The sequence below is a fragment of the Papio anubis genome, chromosome 3 (assembly GCF_008728515.1).
Source record: "Papio anubis isolate 15944 chromosome 3, Panubis1.0, whole genome shotgun sequence".
NCBI lineage: Eukaryota > Metazoa > Chordata > Mammalia > Primates > Cercopithecidae > Papio > Papio anubis.
The window spans coordinates 78,453,923-78,475,100 of NC_044978.1; the positions used below are offsets into that span (position 1 = coordinate 78,453,923).

General features: G+C 49.8%; 1 protein-coding gene across 3 annotated transcripts; it reads left to right on the top strand.

The window, feature by feature from the left end:
- Positions 1-260: 260 nt before the first annotated feature.
- On the top strand, positions 261-21,013 carry PITX2 (paired like homeodomain 2). Of its 3 annotated transcripts, XM_031664354.1 has the most exons (5): positions 261-1,624; positions 5,400-5,455; positions 5,928-6,065; positions 17,075-17,280; positions 19,751-21,013. In XM_031664354.1, exons 2-5 carry the CDS (start codon positions 5,410-5,412, stop codon positions 20,312-20,314), a joined length of 954 nt encoding a protein of 317 aa, XP_031520214.1. In that variant the 5' UTR covers positions 261-1,624; positions 5,400-5,409; the 3' UTR covers positions 20,315-21,013. The 3 variants fall into 3 exon arrangements, with proteins under 3 accessions (XP_031520214.1, XP_021794402.1, XP_003899146.1); XM_021938710.2 differs by lacking the exon at positions 5,928-6,065; XM_003899097.4 differs by lacking the exons at positions 261-1,624; positions 5,400-5,455; positions 5,928-6,065 and adding an exon at positions 15,338-16,190.
- Positions 21,014-21,178: the final 165 nt, after the last annotated feature.

The following is a 21,178-nucleotide window of genomic DNA, read 5'->3' on the forward strand; positions in this document are numbered from 1 at the left end:
ACATTAACAGAATGCCCTTGAGATTGAAAAAACATTGTCCCATATGCCTGGCAGAAGCCTTCACACCTGGTCCTCCAGGCGATTTATATGTATAGTCCTTCCACTCAAAGGCAGGACAGAGCCAAAATATCCTGCTCACTACCGAAATACACGTCTTTGCTCAAGTCAAGAAATCAGAAAATCAGGGTTCAGAAGTAAGGCACACTTTTCGAGTGAGAATATCCCCTGTAATTTCACATACTCTTTGCTTTACAGGAGCAAATGTGGAGTTGAGGGAAACTCTCTCCCCCACCCCCACTTCCATCCCGTGCAATTTAATACCATCCTCGCCAGGAACCTTAACCTCGTCATTTTAAAAAATGAGATATCCGTGACCCAGGGCGAACTTGTTGAATGTAGGTACAGCAGAGGAAATTCTAGACTCTATGAGCGTCTGAGCCTTGTCAAGCGCAAATCCTTCGTGAACACTGGTCAGTGCGTGGCCGTGCCCACCTGCGCGCCGACACTCTCAGCGTGCCTAGTCCACCCGCCTTGACCTCGGGCGCGGTGTCCCGCTAAGCTGGGCCCAGCGTCCCGGCCTTACCCAGCTGACAAGCCTAGCTCGCTTGCTCACGGTTGTGGCCCTCCCACCCTCTCCCACTAGCTCACTCCATTCTTCAGATTTCTCCTCACTCATCCTCTCCCATCCCCACCGCGCCCACCTCCACTCCCGCCCTCTATCGGTCCCTCACTTTCCTCCCGCCGCAGTCCCTCTTTGCTGTGACCTCTTTCCTCAACTCTGCAGGCCTGAAAGAAGGTCACACACGCACGCTCACACCCACACTCCACGCGCCTCGTCCCAAACAAATCCATGCACATTGTCCTTTGTTCCGTCTCTTTGGCCACTTTCCCTGTCGCTTCCTCCCAGCCCGTCCTGATTTTGCTCCCCAGAAGTGCTTTTCTGTCTCCCCGCTGCCCTGGCGCTCCCCCTCTGATTTATTAAGGCTGCCAGGTTGGCGCAGATTCCTTTTTCTTCTCCATCCCATCCTCCCTTCTGGTCCTCCTTTCCACAGTGGGAGTCCGTGCTCCTGCTCCTCCGTTGGCTCCTAAGTGCCCCGCCCGGTCCCCTCTCCTTTCGCTCTCCCGGCTCCGGCTCCCGACTCTTCGGCCCGCCGGCCTCTGCTTCCCTCCCCTGCCTTGTTTCTCGTCGCCCCTGCTCGCTCCCCCCGGCGCTCGCCGGGGCGCTGTGCTCGCTCCTGTATCGCCAGCCGCGCAGCCGGGCTCGGCCGGCCGCCCGCGCGCCACTGTGCAGTGGAGTTTGGTGGAATCTCTGCTGACGTCACGTCACTCCCCACACGGAGCAGGAGCAGAGGGAAGAGAGAGGGATGAGAGGGAGGGAGGGGAGAGAGAGTGCGAGACCGAGCGAGAAAGCTGGAGAGGAGCAGAAAGAAACTGCCAGTGGCGGCTAGATTTCGGAGGCCCCTGTGCACCCGTGGACTCCTTCGGAACTTGGCACCCTCAGGAGCCCTGCAGTCCTCTCAGGCCCGGCTTTCGGGCGCTTGCCGTGCAGCCGGAGCCTCGGCTCGCTGGAAATCGCCCCGGGAAGCAGTGGGACGCGGAGACAGCAGCTCTCTCCCGGTAGCCGGTAAGTGGAGGCCATCTATCCCGCAGGGATGTGAGATAATGCGAGTCTGGAAATTTGTTCCACTTCGGAGAATCTTCACCGTAGGTGATTTGTGGCTTTTGGGGCTACGTTTCGCCCAAGGTAACGCAGTTGGCAAACAGACCTTGCAAAGCCCTGTTCCTTTCGTCCCCCGCCACAGACACTAACAATCTACCGGGTGCTGAAGTCGAGTGGGAAGCCCGACCATGGCTGGCATTTAAAACGAGGTATCTTCCCTTAAATCTCGGTGCCAACACTGCAGGAACAAATCCTCGGGCCAAGGATTAGCATTCTCAAGATAAAGGGCTGGGTACAAAGTTTCAGCTACTGGAAGATTAGCCCCTTTCCCATTGTTATCCATTGGAAAAAAAAAAAAAGAAAGAAAGAAAAGAAAAGAAAAAGATTCCATCTTAACTGGCAGTTAGTGACCTCTCAGGCCCAAGCGAATTACCTGGGAGCCAGGCCTGGATGCCATGCTTGCACCATTTCTTTGGATTATAACTCCTTTAAATTGATCACCAGTCAACTCCAATCTCGCACTTCAGGAGATACATTATAAATGGATGCAGAGAACTATTTTCCAACTGGAGATTAAGAAAAAAAATTCGGTTCTAAACCTCAGAAATATGTTCTTCTTTTCCAGTTTAATCACTTTACTTTCTTAAGCAATTTAGAAATCAAACTATCATAGGGTGCTGTGATTTTTTTTACTCTTTTGTGTATTGTCTTACTGAACTAAACGGAGAACACTTTTACTACTATAAATTTAAATATCAGAATTCATACATTCTAAAATATTTTTGTGAAAAATTAATCTGATTTAGAGAAATTTCCTTGCATTCCTTTTAGTCCATCAATCAAAACTAAAGATGCTTTTATCACACAAAATATCATTTTGGCAGAAATCCATCTAAAATTCAAATACCAATAATATCAAGAAAACAAAGCACATAAGCAAAATAAATTGAAGATTTTTGTTGATGTAACATGATCATACAAGATTTCAACAATCAAACTTTCCCTAAAAAATTAAATAGCCATTTCATTTATGGATGTTTTACTTTAACTCAGCAAAATTACACTTCAATTATTTAGGTGCTTTGTTCCTTAAGTTAAGTGTGTTTGTCTTCAAATGTTCCTAAAGCACTTATATTAATTGGTTATAAAGAACGCGTACACATGGTAAAATACGTAACTGAATTGAGCAGTATTTTAATTTCTTTAAATAATTACTTACTACAAATTAATTTACTGGCTAATTTCACAATTTAGTTCATTTAAAACACATGCTCCTGTGCTGTTTATTTTTAAACTTTCCATTAAAGATTTTGTTATAGGGTAACAAAGTGAACGAAAAGGGAGGAGCTGTGAAAGGATTTGGGATTATTCGAACTGTATTTTTCCTGCACTTTCATTCTTGCAACAGTCATCAGAAATTATTTTTAAGCAAATTATTTTATTTCTTAGGGCTTGCCTGCCTGCTTTGCCATGGTTCCGCGTCCTCCATTAGCCGTATAGTGCTTTTTGCGTGCTCACAATATAAAACCCAAGTTGGCCCAAACAAGATTCCTTGGCATATACATTCCAACCAGAACATGAACTTTGGGAGTGAGAACTACCTCCCATTAGGAAAAGTCTCCCATCTCAATTTGTAAGATTAGCCATTGAAGCCAGTACCGAAGTCTGGCAGCCAAATTTATCAGAGAAGACTTGTCTTGATAGGGCAAGTTTAAGGATCAGCAGGCGGGAGTTGGGGGTCTCTCTTTAAAAAATTATTTTCCCCAGTTATTTAGACTCAGTTCTTCTAGTAGGCCTGGTCATTAAATGAAGCATAAAAATGTAGGTCTCAAGGCTCATTTTGACTGCAAAATAAATCTCCAAGTCACAAGGACATGTAGGAGTGAGCTAAGGAACACGCCTTGACCTTCTTTTCAGTCCTTAGAGTGGAGCCCTATGAGTTCTTGAAGATTTGTTTTGTATTGCTTTGTTTGGTCTTCAGCACTGAAGCAGGGGGGAGTGGGGGGAAGAATGTGTAATAATTGACTGACTTTACACCAAGCAACCCAATCTTTTTCTTTTGTATATTTCATTCTTTAAAAAAATAAATAAATAAAAACTATTTGCAGTTACCATCTGCAGTGCTCCGGCTACCAGCTAATAATGCAGCCAGTTCAGACATATAAAAAAAAAAAAGATTATCGAAATGATGATGACATGCAAATTTCCTCTGAAATTATCATAAGTAAACATTTGAAGTCTGGACTAATAAAATCCCATCTGTGTTACTTCATATCGAGTTAGTAGAAAGCTGTGATAATGAATTTTGTAATATCTCACGAACAGACATCTCAATCAGGGACTAATCCTGTGATTTTACTGCAGAATCACTAAATCTGGAGCCGCCAAACTGCTACTTCTGGGCCCACGGGCCCACAAGGATCGAATCGGCAGAGTCCCCGCCCGCGTTCTCGCTAGCGGGTGGGGGAACCTCCTGGCGGTCCCCACCCTGAATCCCCACGCCACAGCGCCAGGCGGCCCCGCCTGTAGGCAGCAACCTTGGCCAGAGGCTCCTAGGGACCCGCTCCCTTCAGGAGAGGCCGAGACGCAGGGAAACGCAACTCAGGCCACAGGCAGGCCCACGGCTCCCTGCCCCGCCTCTGTGCCTCCGCCAACCCAACAATGCCTCCTCCCACCCCAATCCCCGCACCCGCGCGAAGTAGGCCCTCCGGTCGCCGGCGTACCCTGGTTAGCGTGGAGAGAGGCAGGCGCTGAGATCGAAGGGGCCTAGGGAGCCCTGGACCTTCTTTTCTTCTGTCTTTAAAGCAACCGCGGCTCTTCTACCCACCCGGTGGAGCCCCTCAAGACCCACCTCTCCCAACTTGCCTGTGGCAAATAAGGGGGAGCGCGTTAAATGCTTGGCTTGCTGCGTTGTGGTTGAAAACGTGAAAAAGATTTGGCTTGCCCGGGAGAGAAAGGGGGAGAACTGGGTAGCAGTTATACCAGAGTTCTTTCTCCGTCCTCGTCGGGCAGTAAACCCTCCAAGAACGTTTGCCCTGCTCTCCTCAGTCTCGCTCAGTCCACCCGGTGTCTCTCTCTGTCTGCGATCTTAAATCATACTTTAGGGTAAATAAATGGCCGGGTTAGTATCTCTAGGAGAAAGTGTGGCTAAATATGGAAAAGCGGCTCCTGATGGATGAGAGGCCCGAAGTCTGCTCACTCCTGGAACAACCTAGGCCAAGAGCCGGTGCGTTTCAGAATTACAGAAAACCGAGGGAAACTGCTGTCTAGGACAGGGGCACGTTGGCTCTGACTTTGTACAAATGTTTGCTGAGCTCCGACTAATGGACAAGCACTGAAGGGTGGTCTTTGCATACAGCTTCCCAAAGAGAAAAGTCCTCTCCACCCACCCACTCCTCCTGCCATCGCGTTCAGATAGGTTCTTAACCCCGGCACCGAGATTCTTGAAAGTAGGTCCACAGCCTCTCCAGCACACGGTGGCTTTAGAGTCCTCTAACCTCTGGGCCCTTTTACGGCAACTCTGGAGGGAGATCCCCTCTTGATAAAATCTAGATGTCATGGGCCCGAGGCTAGGCTGGAGACACTGCTGCACAGACAGAGACTGTCAGGTCGGAAAAACACGCCCGAAGGCTAGCACACAGTAGGCGCCTAACAGCTAGTGTAACGGGTAGTCCCATCTGAGCCCTGCGCACTCGATGGTCGCCGCTTCTTATAGCCTTCCTTCTCTTCTGTTTTGCAGATAACGGGGAATGGAGACCAACTGCCGCAAACTGGTGTCGGCGTGTGTGCAATTAGGTAAGAGCCCCCTTCTCCTGCCCGGGTCATCGGACGGGAGGCCGCGCCACGTGAGGGCGGCAAGAGGGCACCGGCCCTGCGGTGAGGCCCCAGCGAGGGGCGCTTCCCCGAGGGGCCAGCCTGGGCAGGAAGGAAATCAGAACCAAATCGCCAGTGACCTCTCTCTGTGGCGGGGCGGTGGACAAGGGAGCAGCGGCGCGCTGTATACCGAAGCCCCCCATCCTACTCCTCTCGGCTGGAACCGCGGGCAGCCGGGGAGGCGCAGAGAGAGTACGCCATCCTGCCCCGGGTTGCCAGAGGGTCCGGGGGACGGGGATGCCGTCCGCTCTTTCCTCTAACTGGGTCTTTGCTCTTTGTCCCTCTTTCTCCTCCGGCCTGCTTCGCCCCTCCCCCTCCTCCCGTCCCCGGCTCCTTTCGGCCACGGTCCGGGGCTCCTCTCTCCGCACGTGGGGCGGGCGCGCGCGTGGCCCAGGCGTGCAGCCGGCGGCCGTTGAATGTCTCTTCTCCAAAGACTCCGAAATCAAAAAGGTCGAGTTCACGGACTCTCCTGAGAGCCGAAAAGAGGCAGCCAGCAGCAAGCTCTTCCCGCGGCAGCATCAGGGCGCTAATGGTAAGGCCGGGAGGGAAGCGCAGGCCGCGCGCTGGGCACCCGCCTCTGGGACTCTGGGCCTCGGGCGAAGCGCAAAGAGGCGAGGCCGCCAGACCTGGCGCGCCTGCTGCTTGAATTTAGACACTCGGCCTCTGGGTGGGACGGGAAGCAGCCGTCCCAGGGACGTTAATTCCTTTCCCCAAATTATACTGCACTCCTGAGACCCAACACCTCCCTCTCGTTCTCTCCCTGTGGTCTGATGTCCTCGCACTCGCCAGCAAACCTAGGCGCCTTGGCTGGCGTGGAAAAGTGGTCCAACAGCGACCTCTGTCGCTCGTCATATCCCACTGCGCCCAGCACCACCAGGACCTACTCAGCCCCTTAGGCTTTCAGCCACGCCCCACCCAGACTTGTGGGTGCGCGGTTTATCGCGGGAGGCAAACACGCGAAACTTGAGTTGGCGAAGGTTTGCTTTGGCTGGTTGAGGGAGGGGAGGCGGGCTGACAATATTCCTGCAGAGCTGGAGGGCAGCCACTGTGCTTAACAGCCCAGGATAGAATGGAGGTTTGCCCCTGTCGAAGCGAACCTGCCTGAAGTACTGGTTGCCAGACCTTGGGTTTTGGCGATATCGTTGCTTGATTGGCTGGTTTCACTCTTGAGGAGTCGAGGGACATTGCCAGAGGAGGTCTGCAGGCTTAAGTAAAAAGTTAAAAAAGTCTCCAACCTACGCCACAGGCCTTTCCTGAATTGAAACTTGTTCTGTAGGGGGGTGTGTGTGCGTGTGCGTGTGTGTGTGTGTGTGTGTAAGAGATGGAGGAGGGAAGATGCCTTTCTTTTCAAATACATGGGGGGGAAAAAAACCCTCAAATTTACTGTTCCTCTATTTTCCTGGCTCCGTAGTAAATAAGTGCCTAGCCTTAGGAGGCTGTTGACCTTTGATAATGTGAGCAGATAAAGCTGCCCCCCCCCCCCCACCACAGCCCTCGGCCTCTAACCCCCTCTTTCCGGATTAAAGTGTAAGAATACAAATGTAATATGGGATGGAGGGGGACGATTTGGGACCCCGGCCAAAAAAACAAATCGTATTACTAAGAAGAAAACAAAGGTCTTGCATTGGAGTTTCCCCGTGAATCTGAGAGAAAATGATCATTTGTTGAAATGGAGCGTCTAAATTGATCTGGTGCTTCACGCCCGGACACTGCAGTACATCGCCAGTCGCCCTGCTGGGCCAGTTAAACGCTCACTTGTCCTGGATTAACCCCATGGGGTTAAATGGGGGCAATGCAGAGATAACGTCGTGTGATTTCTGTCATTTAGATTGTGTTAAATTCTTCTTCTGTTTGATAATCGGTAGTAAAAATAAATTATTAGACCATAGTATGTTTGGGATATGGTTAAAAATCAAGAGCAGCGATGACTTCTGGGGAGAATGCTTTGTGCGGGCTCAGCCCTGGCTCCGGTCAGACTAGAGGATCTCCTCAATCTCACTTCGCGCAGGGCGGGCTTGCAGTCGCCAAGCCGAGGCTGACATTTCTTATTGTGCGGGGAGCCAGAGAGACACAAAATGTCTCCTCCTTCCCCTAGTCCCCACCCCGGGTTTCCTAGACATGGGGAATGCATTCTGAGGACAGGTGGAGAAGCCTACGGTGGGATGGGGTCCTCGTATGTCAGCAGGAAACGGCTAAGAGCCGAGGAGTCTTGCTTGCGCCAGTCACAAGCCGGGCAGGCGCCCCAGTCGTTCTCTTTCGGTAACTAGCTAATAAAGAACTAGAAATAATGAATGATTGCTTTCTTAACCATTACTTTGAGGCCCGCACTATTTTAGTGCACGTGAAAGGCTCTTCCACTACACTCGATGTGTCTGTTTTCTACTTTTAGACCGAAAAGAAAAATTGCTGCCCAAACACGTTTAATGCCATTAATTAAGAAAAGGCATGTAATGAGAAGAAATGCTGAAAATCTTGATTTAATTGGCTTTTAAGGAACTAGTAGACAAAACCAAAACAAAAAAAAAATCACACATGAATGAGCAAAGTTATAGCACTGCTGAAGGAAAAGTTGACGGAGTACCTATCCTTCCCTGATTATAAGTTAACTTATGGAATATCCAAAGTCCTGGCCACAGCCTGCTTGTAAAACAAAAGGATTTATTTCTTGTATTTTTTTAAGTTTTTTCTTTTCTTTTAAAGAGAAAAAAGTTCACAATGACATATGATTTCTTTAAAGGGCCGTGATAGTCTATAACGCTACCCTCTCCGCCTCTGCTCCCCAACCCCCCAAAATACCATGTTCTCGTTAAAGACTAGACATTCTGTATAGGCAGAGTCCACCTCTAAGCCGTCCAGGCTCTGCCTTCCTTCCCAAGTGAGTCCCAGTCTCCTTGATACCCATTGGGCGGATGCCCAGCCTGGATAGAACCCCGAAACGGGGGTAGCACGAAAGCGACTGGAGACCCCTAAAAGCCAGAGGTTTGAGAGGGTGGACGCAGCTAGCAGAAGATGGTGCAGAAGCCAGTTGAGAATGACCCCCTAGAGTAAAGAGGCCTTTCTTTGGCTTTTCTTGCTTTGGGGGTCCTGAAAGGTGCCTTCATCTTGTGGAACTCATAAAATGGTCTTTACCTTCAGGAGGAGGACGGATTGACCCTCCCCTGTCACTGGCTCAAAAAGTTTCAGGGCGGCGGCTCTGGGTTCCGTGCTGAAATCGGACTGCGCTGCAGCCCCTTTGGACCTGACGCCTGTTCCCCCGGCCTCCCCCAGGAACACATTGTTAAATAGCTTTGGCCCAGTGGATGGGCTGAAAGTGTCCGACGGAAGTCTCTCGTGTGCACAGACTTCCTCCCTCTGGGAGGTGGGCTCCACGGCCCGTTGTGGCACCTCCAGCCGCGACACACACCTTCACACGCGGCAGCAGCTCGGTCCCAGCCTTCTTCGAAGGACCTGGGTTAACCCTGGCCGCCTCGGCGGCCGCAGACTTCTCTCCGCCGCCCCGCCCCCGCGCCTCTCATTCAATCAGCGAATGTTTGCGGAGCATATACTACGTGGACTCCTAATATACCCCCCTGAAAGCAAATAATCCCGTTTTCCTCGCCGTTATGAAGCGATTTTAATCCTAACACGGACACCGGCGAGATCAACCCAGACCATCTGTAGCAAAACGCAAAATGGTGGTGCGTGGGTTAGTGACCAAGGTCCTGAGCCTTGTCAGAAGGAAGGGGATGTGTAGAGAAAAGGTGGAGAACTCTTAACTGTGGCTAGCGCCGAAGGGACAGGTGCTTGCTGAAGAGGGCATGAGGCTTGAGGAAAAAGCAACGAAATAGGGGTAAGGAGAATTTTTACATTTTCTTTCCTCCCCCCGACCTCCGCCATCCCATTCTCCCCTGTCCCTGTCCCCCCGCCCGCCCCCAGGCAAATCTGCAGCTCACTGGAAAGGTGCCCCACCGCTTTGTGGGTTTTCACCACCGGGGGAAATTGTACCAATTGCCCGAAGGTAGTCGGTCCCTGCGGATCCCTACCCGCAAAGGTGGTCTTTACAGGTCGCGTTCCTCGCTGCTGACTCGGTACACAAAGTTTCTTAAGGCTGGTTCGGCAGTTATACAGCACCGCCCGCTGCTAATATATGCAGCAGTTGTTAGAGCGGCTCGGGGGAAAAGGAAATGTATAACGAAAGCTTATTCGTGAGCAGGAATATACTAATGGAACAATCTGATGTCTTCTTAATCCTATGTAAAAAGCTTTGTCGTCTTCCTAATATTGACTGAATGGGTAATTAATGGCTCTTCATCTAGGCGAATACCCTGTAATCCAAGATAGGCAAAAGACAACAAGCCCAAGGTAGAAGACAAAAGGCCCAACTGCAGCGGCGTTTGCCCGCCTCCTACCCCCCAGGGTCTCTGATTGGGAAAGTTTTCTCTCCGAGGAGAAAAAGGCAGGAGTGGGAGAATATATACCTTCCATTTCGGGGCTAGACTTCACCACAGCACCTGACCACCCTGCTCAGTTTTCTGTTACTCTGTCTTTCCACCTCCAGTCCTTCTCCCTGCATTTTTTTTTCTTCTTAACTCCTCTAGGATGACCTCCTACCACCACCGCCATTATGGTCCTAATAACCTTTCCCCACAAACCCCACATCTTTCACTTCAGCAACCAATGAGGCCCTTTTCTGATCTAGGAGGAGATTCCTTTCTTTTAGAACCCGATACATACAGTCTTTGAGAGCTAAAGTAGTTGGTAGGGGAGGAAGAAATTAATAGAAAGGGAGAGAGCATACAGAATTGTGTGTGTATGTTAAAGAGAGACCAGGAATGGCAGAGTCAACTTCTTTGTGAGGATCTGACAGGAAGAGTGTCCAAGACTCTACCAGCATGTTTTTAACAGGCTGACATTTTAATTTAAACCTTTAGAAGTAATATATTACTTGGGTTACTACAATGAGGTGGGTTCCTTTTTTTTGTCAGCTGACAGCTTTTAAAATATTATTTCGCTAGGGAAATAAAAGCTTCATCTCAGATTATAGGTGGGTATTTTTGGATTTATGTGATTTATGGTCACCATGACAACTAATGCTGAATGTTAGCTACCAGCATGTCTGGGAGAGAGAAAACAGAAAGAAGGAAGAGCAAAAGAAATCGAAAAGGGAGATGGACATGTGCTGGAGAGGGAAGAAAAGAGAAAAAGAGGAAGATAGATGAGCATTTAATCCAACTGTTGTTTAAAAAAGTGAGAGGGGACTTCATTTAGCCCCTTGCCACTTCCTTCTTTCCTGACCTGGATAACTATGCTCGATTTCATATTCCACCCTCCTTTCCCCTTCTTCCAACACATGTGCTATACCATTCTCCTTATCTTACTTAGTTTGGCGAGTAGTTGCATTCTGGAGATTCAGTGACGCCTAGGAAAACTGTGACGGTAACATGCAAATGTGAGGAAGCATTAACAGCATGTTCATAGAGTGATTCTAGCAAATGCCCCCTCCTCTAATCTCCCTTCTCTTCCCCAGGCCAGTGTGAGGTGGTAACTCCCACTGCCATCTGAACACTGTTTCCCCAGCTAGTTACCCCAAATCCCAAACGGTTGAGCAGCTAGAGCTGTGGGATGGAAGGATGGGTACCATTTGCAGGGACCCAGAGAGGGTGGCTGTTGCTCAGTATGTCTACAGAGTTCCTATTCAGAAAATAACCTTCCCCTTTTGACAAGTCAGAGCTTTTTAAATTCCATTTAGGGAATGGGGAAAAGGGCAGCTACAGTGAAGCTTTTAATTTCTGTGTTATTTGGTTCCGTGGCTATGAGGGGTGGTGGGTAGTGGACGGTTTTCAGCTTGGTTTGTATGCAGAGAAAAGCCAGATAGTGGAGGGGGTAGGGCACTTCTCGGGCAGGGTGCAAGGTCTCCATCTGACCTCTGTGCCTTACCAGGAGCTCACACACTCACGCCTATCACGTGGCTCCAAGCTGAGTCCAGGCAGGCCTTGCCCTTGAGCTGGCTTGGGCCAGGCAGGACTCCCACCCCTCTAAGGCCTGACAGCTCAGGAAGATATCTGATTAAGCCATCTTCCGGGTGAACTCTGAAGACAGACTCTTTCCAAAAGTCAGAGATCACTTGGTTGAGTCCCAGGCCAGACCTGGGTCATTGATACGGAGAGTTTGGCAGCACAGCCCATCCGCTCACCACCATGGCCACAGGGACTTTGCACAACTAACACTGAAGAGTGTGAAATTAAATAAGACTTTAAGACTGCTAATCAGTGGTAAATACCAGCACAAAACATGGCTGACCCCGTGTCACACATTTCCCTTCTCTAGGGTCTTTCTTTGAAATAATAAGCAAGAAACCCCAATCGAGACAATCCCTGATGTCTCTGAGACTCAAAACCTCACGCCTGCACTGGGCTTTCCTTCTTTGCTCCACGTAAGCCATGCAGCACCTCCAGTTTTCCTACAAGGATCCCACTGATGATCTCCGTATTGGAAACTTCTGTGTTAGAGGCTGAACTCATAGTAATTTCTACAACCAATTAAGAAGAACTTAGCCAGAGGTCACAGCAGTGCTATAATCACAAAATGCACAAGATTTCTTGACTTCTGGCCCCTTTCTCATCTATACTGCCTATGCCTGTGCACGCACAAGTCTTATGTACATTAAATCTCCAAAATCAACCACCACCATGCCACAGAGTTTTCACTGGACAGTGTTTCTTAGTTCCCACCACACACCTCCTTTTCCCCATGCAGACTTATCATGTTGGTGTCCTGCCACACAGGGGGCCTGAGAAGAATGTCACCCAATAGCCGCTGCTGTGAGTGTGTAAAGTGATTAGGAGATTAGGAGAATGTTGAAACTCCTGCTGGAAAAATGCAAAGAAAACCCTCACTTTGAGTCAGTTGTTTACAGAGCCAGTATATGTGTGTGTGTGTGTGTGTGTGTGTCTGTATTATAAAATGGATGTGAATATATATACAAATAGATATGGTTTTGCTTTTACTGTAATCTGAATTCTCTAGATAATGGTCTTTATTCACCACTTGACTTCAAGGGGTCCACACAAGTTAGGACTCCTTATCTTTTTAGGCATCTAGGCTGCCTGCTGATCCCCAGTGCTTCCAACTTCTCCCACACGTTGGTACTATGAGGAGCGGTCACGTGCCCTAGGGTTTTTCAACCACTTTGGAGGCTGATTGAGGTCCTTCATACATGTATATTTGCCGTGATGAAAGTTCCATCAGTAGAGTGGAGCCACCAGAGCTTAAATCAAAGTTCTGTGGGTTTATGAGAGACGGGTTTAGAAATCTATATGGCTCTGTGGAGCTTCTCGGCTTTCTAAAATAAGACATTAACACCCAAGCTTCCAAAAATATTTGCAGCTCTGGGGTTTGAATCTTGAAAAACAAGGAGTGAGGGGCTGTGTATATGAACTACAGTGGAGATTCTTTTCATTCTTTAATGTGATGGAGTCCCTTCATGAAACGAAGCTTTAAAGGGGCATGGTATTGTGGGGACCAGAGCCATTCTGAGGTTTAAAAGAAGAAACTGGAATATGATTAGTAAACACATTGGGCAGAAAAGAGCTGGATTCTTATTGACTTAGTTATAGGTCATTGGCTGGCAGTGCGATGGGAGGAAATATTTACTTTACACATATACTTTATGATCTTGGGGGAATTAGAGGAAATTCAATAAGAAAATGGCTAGAAACATTTAAAACCCTTATTTAAAAGACTTAAGCAAATTAGAGTCTTATCAGATTAAAAACCACTACAAATGTAAGAGCATTGTCTTCAGTGAAATGCTGTGGGGTCTGAGAAGGAGATTCTCCACCAAATCTCAGGGATAAAATGCGTCATTTAAGCACCAGATAATGAGCAGAATGTAAATTAATTTAACCTTCTTTACCAACAGGCTGCTGGTGTAATGTGTATAATTTAGTGATAAGATTGCAGGACCTAATATAGCTGGATGTATGAGTCTCAGCTAATGCAGACCTGTCACATGAGGATGTGTTCCACTCTGAGCAGGTGTCTGTATGTGTGGAATGGGGTAAAGTGGAATAAAAGGTTAAAAGCAGAAATGCTGATTTAAATCTTACTATGAAGAAATTCCTCCTTTGCAGCTAAATTAAAGTGGGATGATACTGGTGAAGAAAGATTGAAAAACAGTTCTCATTTGGGTCTTTGGACTACAAGTTTAAAATGGGGAGGAGTTGCAGACAGGGTTTGGGGGTGGACAGGGCAAAGGAGAGACACATAAATTGCAAATATATTTGTAGTCTGCTTCATCCACTTTGTTCCACACTGAATAAGTTTCCCAATCTTGTGAACAAGGACAAGGAGGGAGTGTTTTAAAGATACTTCATGCTGGCATTGCAAATCATTGACTGTACCGTCAAACAAATACACATTCAGAGATGATAACACTAACTCCACAATAAAACAATCGCCAATGCAGAAACCCAGGGAGATTAGTTTGTCCTCTCCAGCTGACCTATGCTGGGGGACAAAAGGACTTTCAAAAATTATTTTGAATACGTTTGGATTTCTTTCTTTAATTTATTTGGAAATTAAATTTACTTGGAAACAGTGCTATAAAGAGTTGATGTCTCTAAAGGTGATTTTTTTTTGTTTTATATAAATAAATAAGGCTTTGCTTTTCCTAGTTGAGAGCTGTTCTAGGCTTTTCGCCCTTAGCCCACACACACCCCTGCTGCCTGCTTGGACTTTAACAGCTCAAGACGGCCTTGAGCTTACTGGGAAAAGAAAAGGACTGTTAAAAATTATCCTTGAAATTGGTTATTTGGCAACATTCTTAATTGTATGGAAATTCATTAAGGCATATTTCATATATAATTAGCTCAAGGTTGTTGATTCTACAGGCTTTATGGATTTGAATCTGATTGATAATAAAGTAAACAAGAGAGTCGAATTTAAAGCGTGCCTCTCTCGGGTTAGGACGAGTTTAATACAGTGTACAAGGAATTTGAAAGATCTAGGATATGTGTCTTAATCAACGTTAAGTAGAATGGATAAGCTTTCAGCATTTTGAAAACGCTGGGTTAGTGTTTCTATTCTATTGTGTGTTTTCTGTCTCGGGACTAATAAGCATCACAGAGAACGTGATCTGAGGCGACTTTTTATTCTTGTATAAATCCAGAGTGAACCACCAAACAGTTGTTCGTTTAAAGTCAAGGTAATTTTCTTTTGACGGGTCCATTTGCTTCTCAATTTCTAATTTATTAGCCTGCCTTTTCAGGGCTGTCTTCTTTGCAATTAAAGTCGAGCTTCTTCAGATTAGCGCAGCATTCACTTGACAGGCTGTTTGGAAAATTTAAGATCGGAGAGGTGATTTGTTACTGTTTTTCAAATTTTCTAATTTTAAGTAGCATGTCTCCTTTTTATATGGGGTAGGGGATTGGAAATGGATGTAGTGAGACACAAAGAGGGGGTTTGTTGATCCTTGTACCTTTCAGCCCTTGAACTTTCCACTCTCTTCTCCCAAGCCTTCGACTCCTAGCCTCATCTCTTCACCTTTGGGTTCGTACTAAAAGCCGGATCGCCTTGGGCTGGGCAGGAGCAGAATTCCCGGGAGCGTGCCTGTGTAGACCCAGTGGGCACGGCGAGGCATTAGCCCGGCCCCGCACTGCTGATAGGTGCAGGCAGGACAGTCCCTCCACCGCGTCTCGGGGCGTCCTGATTGGTGCGGAGCCACGTCACTCCCACCCGGAGAAGGGTCTGGGAGGAGGCGGAGGCGGAGAGGGCTGGGGAGGGCCGCGGCGGAGTGACGTCTGGGCACCAGGAAGCCCGCCTCTGGTTTTAAGATGTTAGGCCAACAGGGAAGCGCGGAGCCGCAGATCTGGTCCGTCGCTCGCCTGGGTGCCTGGAGCTGAGCTGCGGCGAGGCCCGGCTTCTGTTCGACCGCCCGAGGGGTGTGCGTGTGCGCGTTGCGGAGGGTGCGCTCCGAGGGCAGCGTCGTTGCTACAGCGGCTGCCGCTGCCGCAGGGGATCTAATATCAGCTACCTGTCCCTGTCACTCTTGACACTTCGCTGTCAGGGCTGCCGCGTGGGGGGGTGGGCAGAGCGCGGTCTGCGTTAGCTTTCCTTATTGGAGGGGTTTTTGGGGGAGGGAGGGAGAGAAGAAGGGGGTCTTTGCCCACTCTTATTTCGCTTTGGAGCTTGGAAGCCTGCTCCCTAAAGACTCTCCGGGTGGTGCCCTTCTGCCCACATCCCATGTCTTCGTTTGCCCGCTGACTTTCGGTCTCCGGACTTTTTCGCTTGAGCCTTCCGGAGGAGACGGGGGCAGCTTGCCTTGAGAACTCGGCGGGGGTTGCGTCCCCTGGCTCTGCCCACAGCGGGGAAACTCCGCGCCTAGAGCGCGACCCGGAGTGGACAGCGGCGGCTACGGGGGCTCGGCGGGGCAGCAGCCCAGGACTGGTAGAGCTGCGCGCTCCCTCGTCCATGAACTGCATGAAAGGCCCGCTTCACTTGGAGCACCGAGCAGCCGGGACCAAGCTGTCGGCCGTCTCCTCATCCTCCTCCTGTCACCATCCCCAGCCGTTAGCCATGGCTTCGGTTCTGGCTCCCGGTCAGCCCCGCTCCCTGGACTCCTCCAAGCACAGACTGGAGGTGCACACCATCTCCGACACCTCCAGCCCGGAGGCCGCAGGTAAGGCGCCGCGCCGCCCTGCAGACATTCCAGCTCAGCTGCCCAGCGCCACCCGCTCCCTCTGACCCCAAGGAAGTCAGCCCCTCCTGGGGGAGGCGTGGTGGGAGTGGTCGTTCGCCTGGCTCTCCGCAGAACTTCCGGGAGCCGGAATTTTGACTACCCCGCATCCCTTTAGTTCTCCCTCGACCGGCCCACCTCCTCGGGCGCTAACGGCTCGAGCCTTTCTGCCGCCCTCTCTGTTCCTACCCTGGCCTCCCTTCTGTTTCCTGGGTCACAAAAATCCCAGCATCTCGATTCGAGGACCTTCAGAGGCCGCCCCACCTCTGTCCCTGCTTTCCTCTCGGCTTTCAGCTCCCGAGGAGCTCCACTCATTAGGAAATTGTCTGAAACCACTCAGAAATGCCCTTCGCGAAGAGGCATTATTTTTTTTCTTCGAAAGGGCCGGCGAACTTGGGTGCCCAACCGAATCCCCACATCTTTTCCTAGCCTTCCCAAACCGCATCGAAATCTGAGCTTTCTGCGAGGGGGGAGGGGGTCTGTAAGCCGCGCGCGTGTGCGAGTCCCAGGAGATTTGGTGTGTCTGCGCAAAGGTGTATAAATATACTTGAAAGCACAGGCTGTAAAAGTGAATGTGCCGCTGCAGTGAGATAAACATGTAAATAAAACGTGCGGCGCTGGGGGAGGGGAGGAGATGGGGCGCGGACACCCACACTCGCGCCTGCACACCCCTCAGGCGCAGAGCTCCTCGCGGCCCGGAGCCGCCGCGCGCACCCTTCTCCGGCGCCAGGCAGCCTAGCTCTTCCACAGCTTCTGCCGCCGGTCCAGTTGGCGTTCGCGTTGCAGGTGGGCATGCTGACGGGAAACTGTGTGTGTTTCGTTTTCAGAGAAAGATAAGGGCCAGCAGGGGAAGAATGAGGACGTGGGCGCCGAGGACCCGTCCAAGAAGAAGCGACAAAGGCGGCAGCGGACTCACTTTACCAGCCAGCAGCTCCAGGAGCTGGAGGCCACTTTCCAGAGGAACCGCTACCCGGACATGTCCACACGCGAAGAAATCGCTGTGTGGACCAACCTTACGGAAGCCCGAGTCCGGGTAGGAGCCAGCACGGAGTCTGGGAGGGATGAGGGGGAGGATGTTGCGGACGTACAGACCAAGTAGACCAGCAGGGAATGTGGGAGGGCGCCGGTGGGGCGCAGCTTTGCAAAGGCAGAAGGCCTCGCGGCGGCCTGGTAGCGAGATTACAGTTCCCTCTCCGAGGCCGACAGGACTGCCGCCCGGGCGCAGGCTCCCGGAGCGGCACCCGCTCACTGCCCCGCCATCCCGCGACCTCACGAGGCGGGCTGCGTGGGCAATCCCCTGCACAGGGCATTGTGTTCCTGGCTTGCAATTGCCAGACCAGAGCTAATAAAATCCCTACCAGGCCAAGAGCCGCGAACAGGCTCCAACCTGTGCGCCTTTAACAAGGAAAACCCGCCAGAGACACACAGGAGTTGGCCCTCCCTGGGAAACCTTTGTGCCGGCCCTGTTCCAGCTTTTTCCCTCCTGGATTCGCGCTTCTTACACTTTCTTTACGTTTTTTTCGGTCATTCAGGTCTCTCCCATACACCCTACTTCCTATTTTTGTGATCTGTGGGGGCCAAGTTTTAATACACAACTGCTAGTCCTCTTAGAAGGAGAAAGAAGAAAATGAAAAAAGACTTTTCAGCTTGGTTTATTTATCTTATTTCAGGAGTTGAACTCTGGAGATTGAAACTCACACCCCCTCCTCTAAATTGTAATCGTAGTTTTGTAAAAAGGGCTTACCTTAACTTTGTAGCAAATGTGACTTTATGGATTGGCAAAAATGAGCTTAAATAAATTACCCAATAGCAACGTCCTGGTTTATGCTGGTCGGTGGAAGATTCCAAATTTGTTAGAATTCTGGAAGCAGAAAACAGAATCAAGCAAATCAAGCGGCATCCAGAGGCTTTGCTGTTAAAAGAAAAAAAAAAAAAGTTAAGTGCTCTGGGTAGGAAAAGTAAAGCCCCCAGTTAGAGCAGAGAAAGCAAAAAGAAGAAAACAACAATGATAAAAAGAATAAAGACCAAAATGCTTTCCCAAATCAGAGGGAACGAAGACACTCTCTGGGTGGCATTTGTGCAAGGCATGAGGCTATGCTGGTGAATAAAAGGCCGGGAAGAAGTTGAAAATGGTTTTAGTTTAACTGCCCAGAGCCGGAGCTGGGTCCTGGGCGGCGTGGTTTTGAGCAAAGTCAGTCTTTCTTTAGCTCTTTTGCGCATCAGGGGAAGGGGCCTCTCACTTACTCTTCTCGCCTGGGCAAAGTTTAGATGGTCTGGGGTAGAAATGGCAAGTAATTAAAATAAAGACAGAGTCTATGGGTTTTCTGGGATCCTTCGAAAACGCCCTCCCACCCCGCCAGCTATTCCGCAGCTCCACCCTAGTGCTCTGTAGCCGTGGCGCTGAGCTCTCCTTGCAGCTGCCTCTCCTTCCAGGGCGGCTGCTTGTCGAGCCAAGTGGGAGTGAGGCGTGCTTTTTATAGCAGTCGGGTGCAAAGAGGAAGGGGGATAAAAAGGAAATCAAGAATGAAAGGAAAAAGAGAAAAGGATTACGCGGCTGGACCCGGCGGAGATGTGTAATGTGAAACATCACCGGTGTCAGCTCGGAGATCTCAGGCCAAGCCTCGCTCCAATACACAAAAGCCGCCGTCTGGGGCGACGGGCAGGCCTGATGTGGATTGGGAGCGGGGTTGCGGCTGGGCCACCGGACACGGGTGGGGGCCGGCCGTCCTGGGCGGCCGCCTGCAAAGCCAAACGACCGGGCTGGGCCTGGCGCGCGGGCCAGGCCTGTGGTGGGCTTAGGGTAAAGAGGGGACAGAGCGAAAGGCGGGGGAATCTGCAGAACTACTCTTTCCGGGTTCCCAGAGTTTAATATGCCAAGCTCCTGGAGTTAACGAGCTGACGGAGAGTTGGTCTTTTGCTCTTTATTTGGTTGTTTTGCTAGGCGAGAAAGGGTGTCGACGGCCTAGTCCCTGTTAAGGGAGCACGTACCAGGAGGTGGGGGACGACAGTGGAGGTCAGGGAGGGGAGGGAGGAGTTGCGAGGGAGGAAGAGGGTCCTCTAGTGCCCTTCTAGCCCCTTCTCCTCATCTGTGGGTCTGTGGCTTCGGAATGGAAGCAACTTTGCAAGGTGCCCTGAGAAGGGTTGGAAATGCCTGCTGCCCTGCGTTTATTTTACATAAGTGTTTTTGGGCCTGGAGAAAAGCCTGGCGGAGTGATCAAGCGGTCCGCAGGTCTCCATGCGTTCGGCTGGGGTTTGTGGTGTAGCTCCGAGTCCCAGCTCGCAGGCCAGAGCAGACCAGATCGCCCGCGGTTGGTGGAGACCCAAGCCAGTAACCGAAAGCTGGCCCTAGTAGCTTGGTGTGCAGGGCGGTGCAGTGAAGCGAGGCTAGGGTGTGTGAGTGTGCTAGCGTGTGTGTCGGGGGAGGGCGGGGGTTGGCCTCCGATGGAAGTTTTATTAATCTGCACTGTGGCATCTGTTTGCTCCCTTGCCCCAACCGCTCCCAGGTTTGGTTCAAGAATCGTCGGGCCAAATGGAGAAAGCGGGAGCGCAATCAGCAGGCCGAGCTGTGCAAGAATGGCTTCGGGCCACAGTTCAATGGGCTCATGCAGCCCTACGATGACATGTACCCAGGCTACTCCTACAACAACTGGGCCGCCAAGGGTCTTACATCCGCCTCCCTATCCACCAAGAGCTTCCCCTTCTTCAACTCTATGAACGTCAATCCCCTGTCATCGCAGAGCATGTTCTCCCCACCCAATTCTATCTCGTCCATGAGCATGTCGTCCAGCATGGTACCCTCAGCAGTGACGGGCGTCCCGGGCTCCAGTCTCAACAGCCTGAATAACTTGAACAACCTGAGCAGCCCGTCGCTGAATTCCGCGGTGCCGACGCCTGCCTGTCCTTACGCGCCGCCGACTCCTCCGTATGTTTATAGGGACACGTGTAACTCGAGCCTGGCCAGCCTGAGACTGAAAGCAAAGCAGCACTCCAGCTTCGGCTACGCCAGCGTGCAGAACCCGGCCTCCAACCTGAGTGCTTGCCAGTACGCAGTGGACCGGCCCGTGTGAGCCGCACCCACAGCGCCGGGATCCTAGGACCGTGCCGGATGGGGCAACTCCGCCCGTGAAAGACTGGGAATTATGCTAGAAGGTCGTGGGCACTAAAGAAAGGGAGAGAACGAGAAGCTATATAGAGAAAAGGAAACCACTGAATCAAAGAGAGAGCTCCTTTGATTTCAAAGGGATGTCCTCAGTGTCTGACATCTTTCACTACAAGTATTTCCAACAGTTGCAAGGACACACACACAAACAAATGTTTGACTGGATATGACATTTTAACATTACTATAAGCTTGTTATTTTTTAAGTTTAGCATTGTTAACATTTAAATGACTGAAAGGATGTATATATATCGAAATGTCAAATTAATTTTATAAAAGCAGTTGTTAGTAATATCACAACAGTGTTTTTAAAGGTTAGGCTTTAAAATAAAGCATGTTATACAGAAGCGATTAGGATTTTTCGCTTGCAAGCAAGGGAGTGTATATACTAAATGCCACACTGTATGTTTCTAACATATTATTATTATAAAAAATGTGTGAATATCAGTTTTAGAATAGTTTCTCTGGTGGATGCAATGATGTTTCTGAAACTGCTATGTACAACCTACCCTGTGTATAACATTTCGTACAATATTATTGTTTTACTTTTCAGCAAATATGAAAAAAATGTGTTTTATTTCATGGGAGTAAAATATACTGCATACAAATTGGTCTGGATTCTTTCTGCCCTCCTCTGTCACTAACTTGGCCAGGGCATCTCAGTCACTGCTTCCTAAACCAGTTTCCTCTGCCTGCCTAGTTAAACATACAAGGCAGCAATCCTTATTTAAATTTAGTAGAAATAAATTATAGCCATTCATCAGAAACTAAAA

Bases quoted from the DNA above. Each gene is read 5' to 3' on its own strand.
- PITX2 (XM_003899097.4), top strand. From the start codon at position 15,983: ATGAACTGCATGAAAGGCCCGCTTCACTTGGAGCACCGAGCAGCCGGG. The intron at 16,191-17,074 runs GTAAGGCGCCGC...TTTCGTTTTCAG, and splicing joins CTCCAGCCCGGAGGCCGCAG to AGAAAGATAAGGGCCAGCAG. The intron at 17,281-19,750 runs GTAGGAGCCAGC...AACCGCTCCCAG, and splicing joins TTACGGAAGCCCGAGTCCGG to GTTTGGTTCAAGAATCGTCG.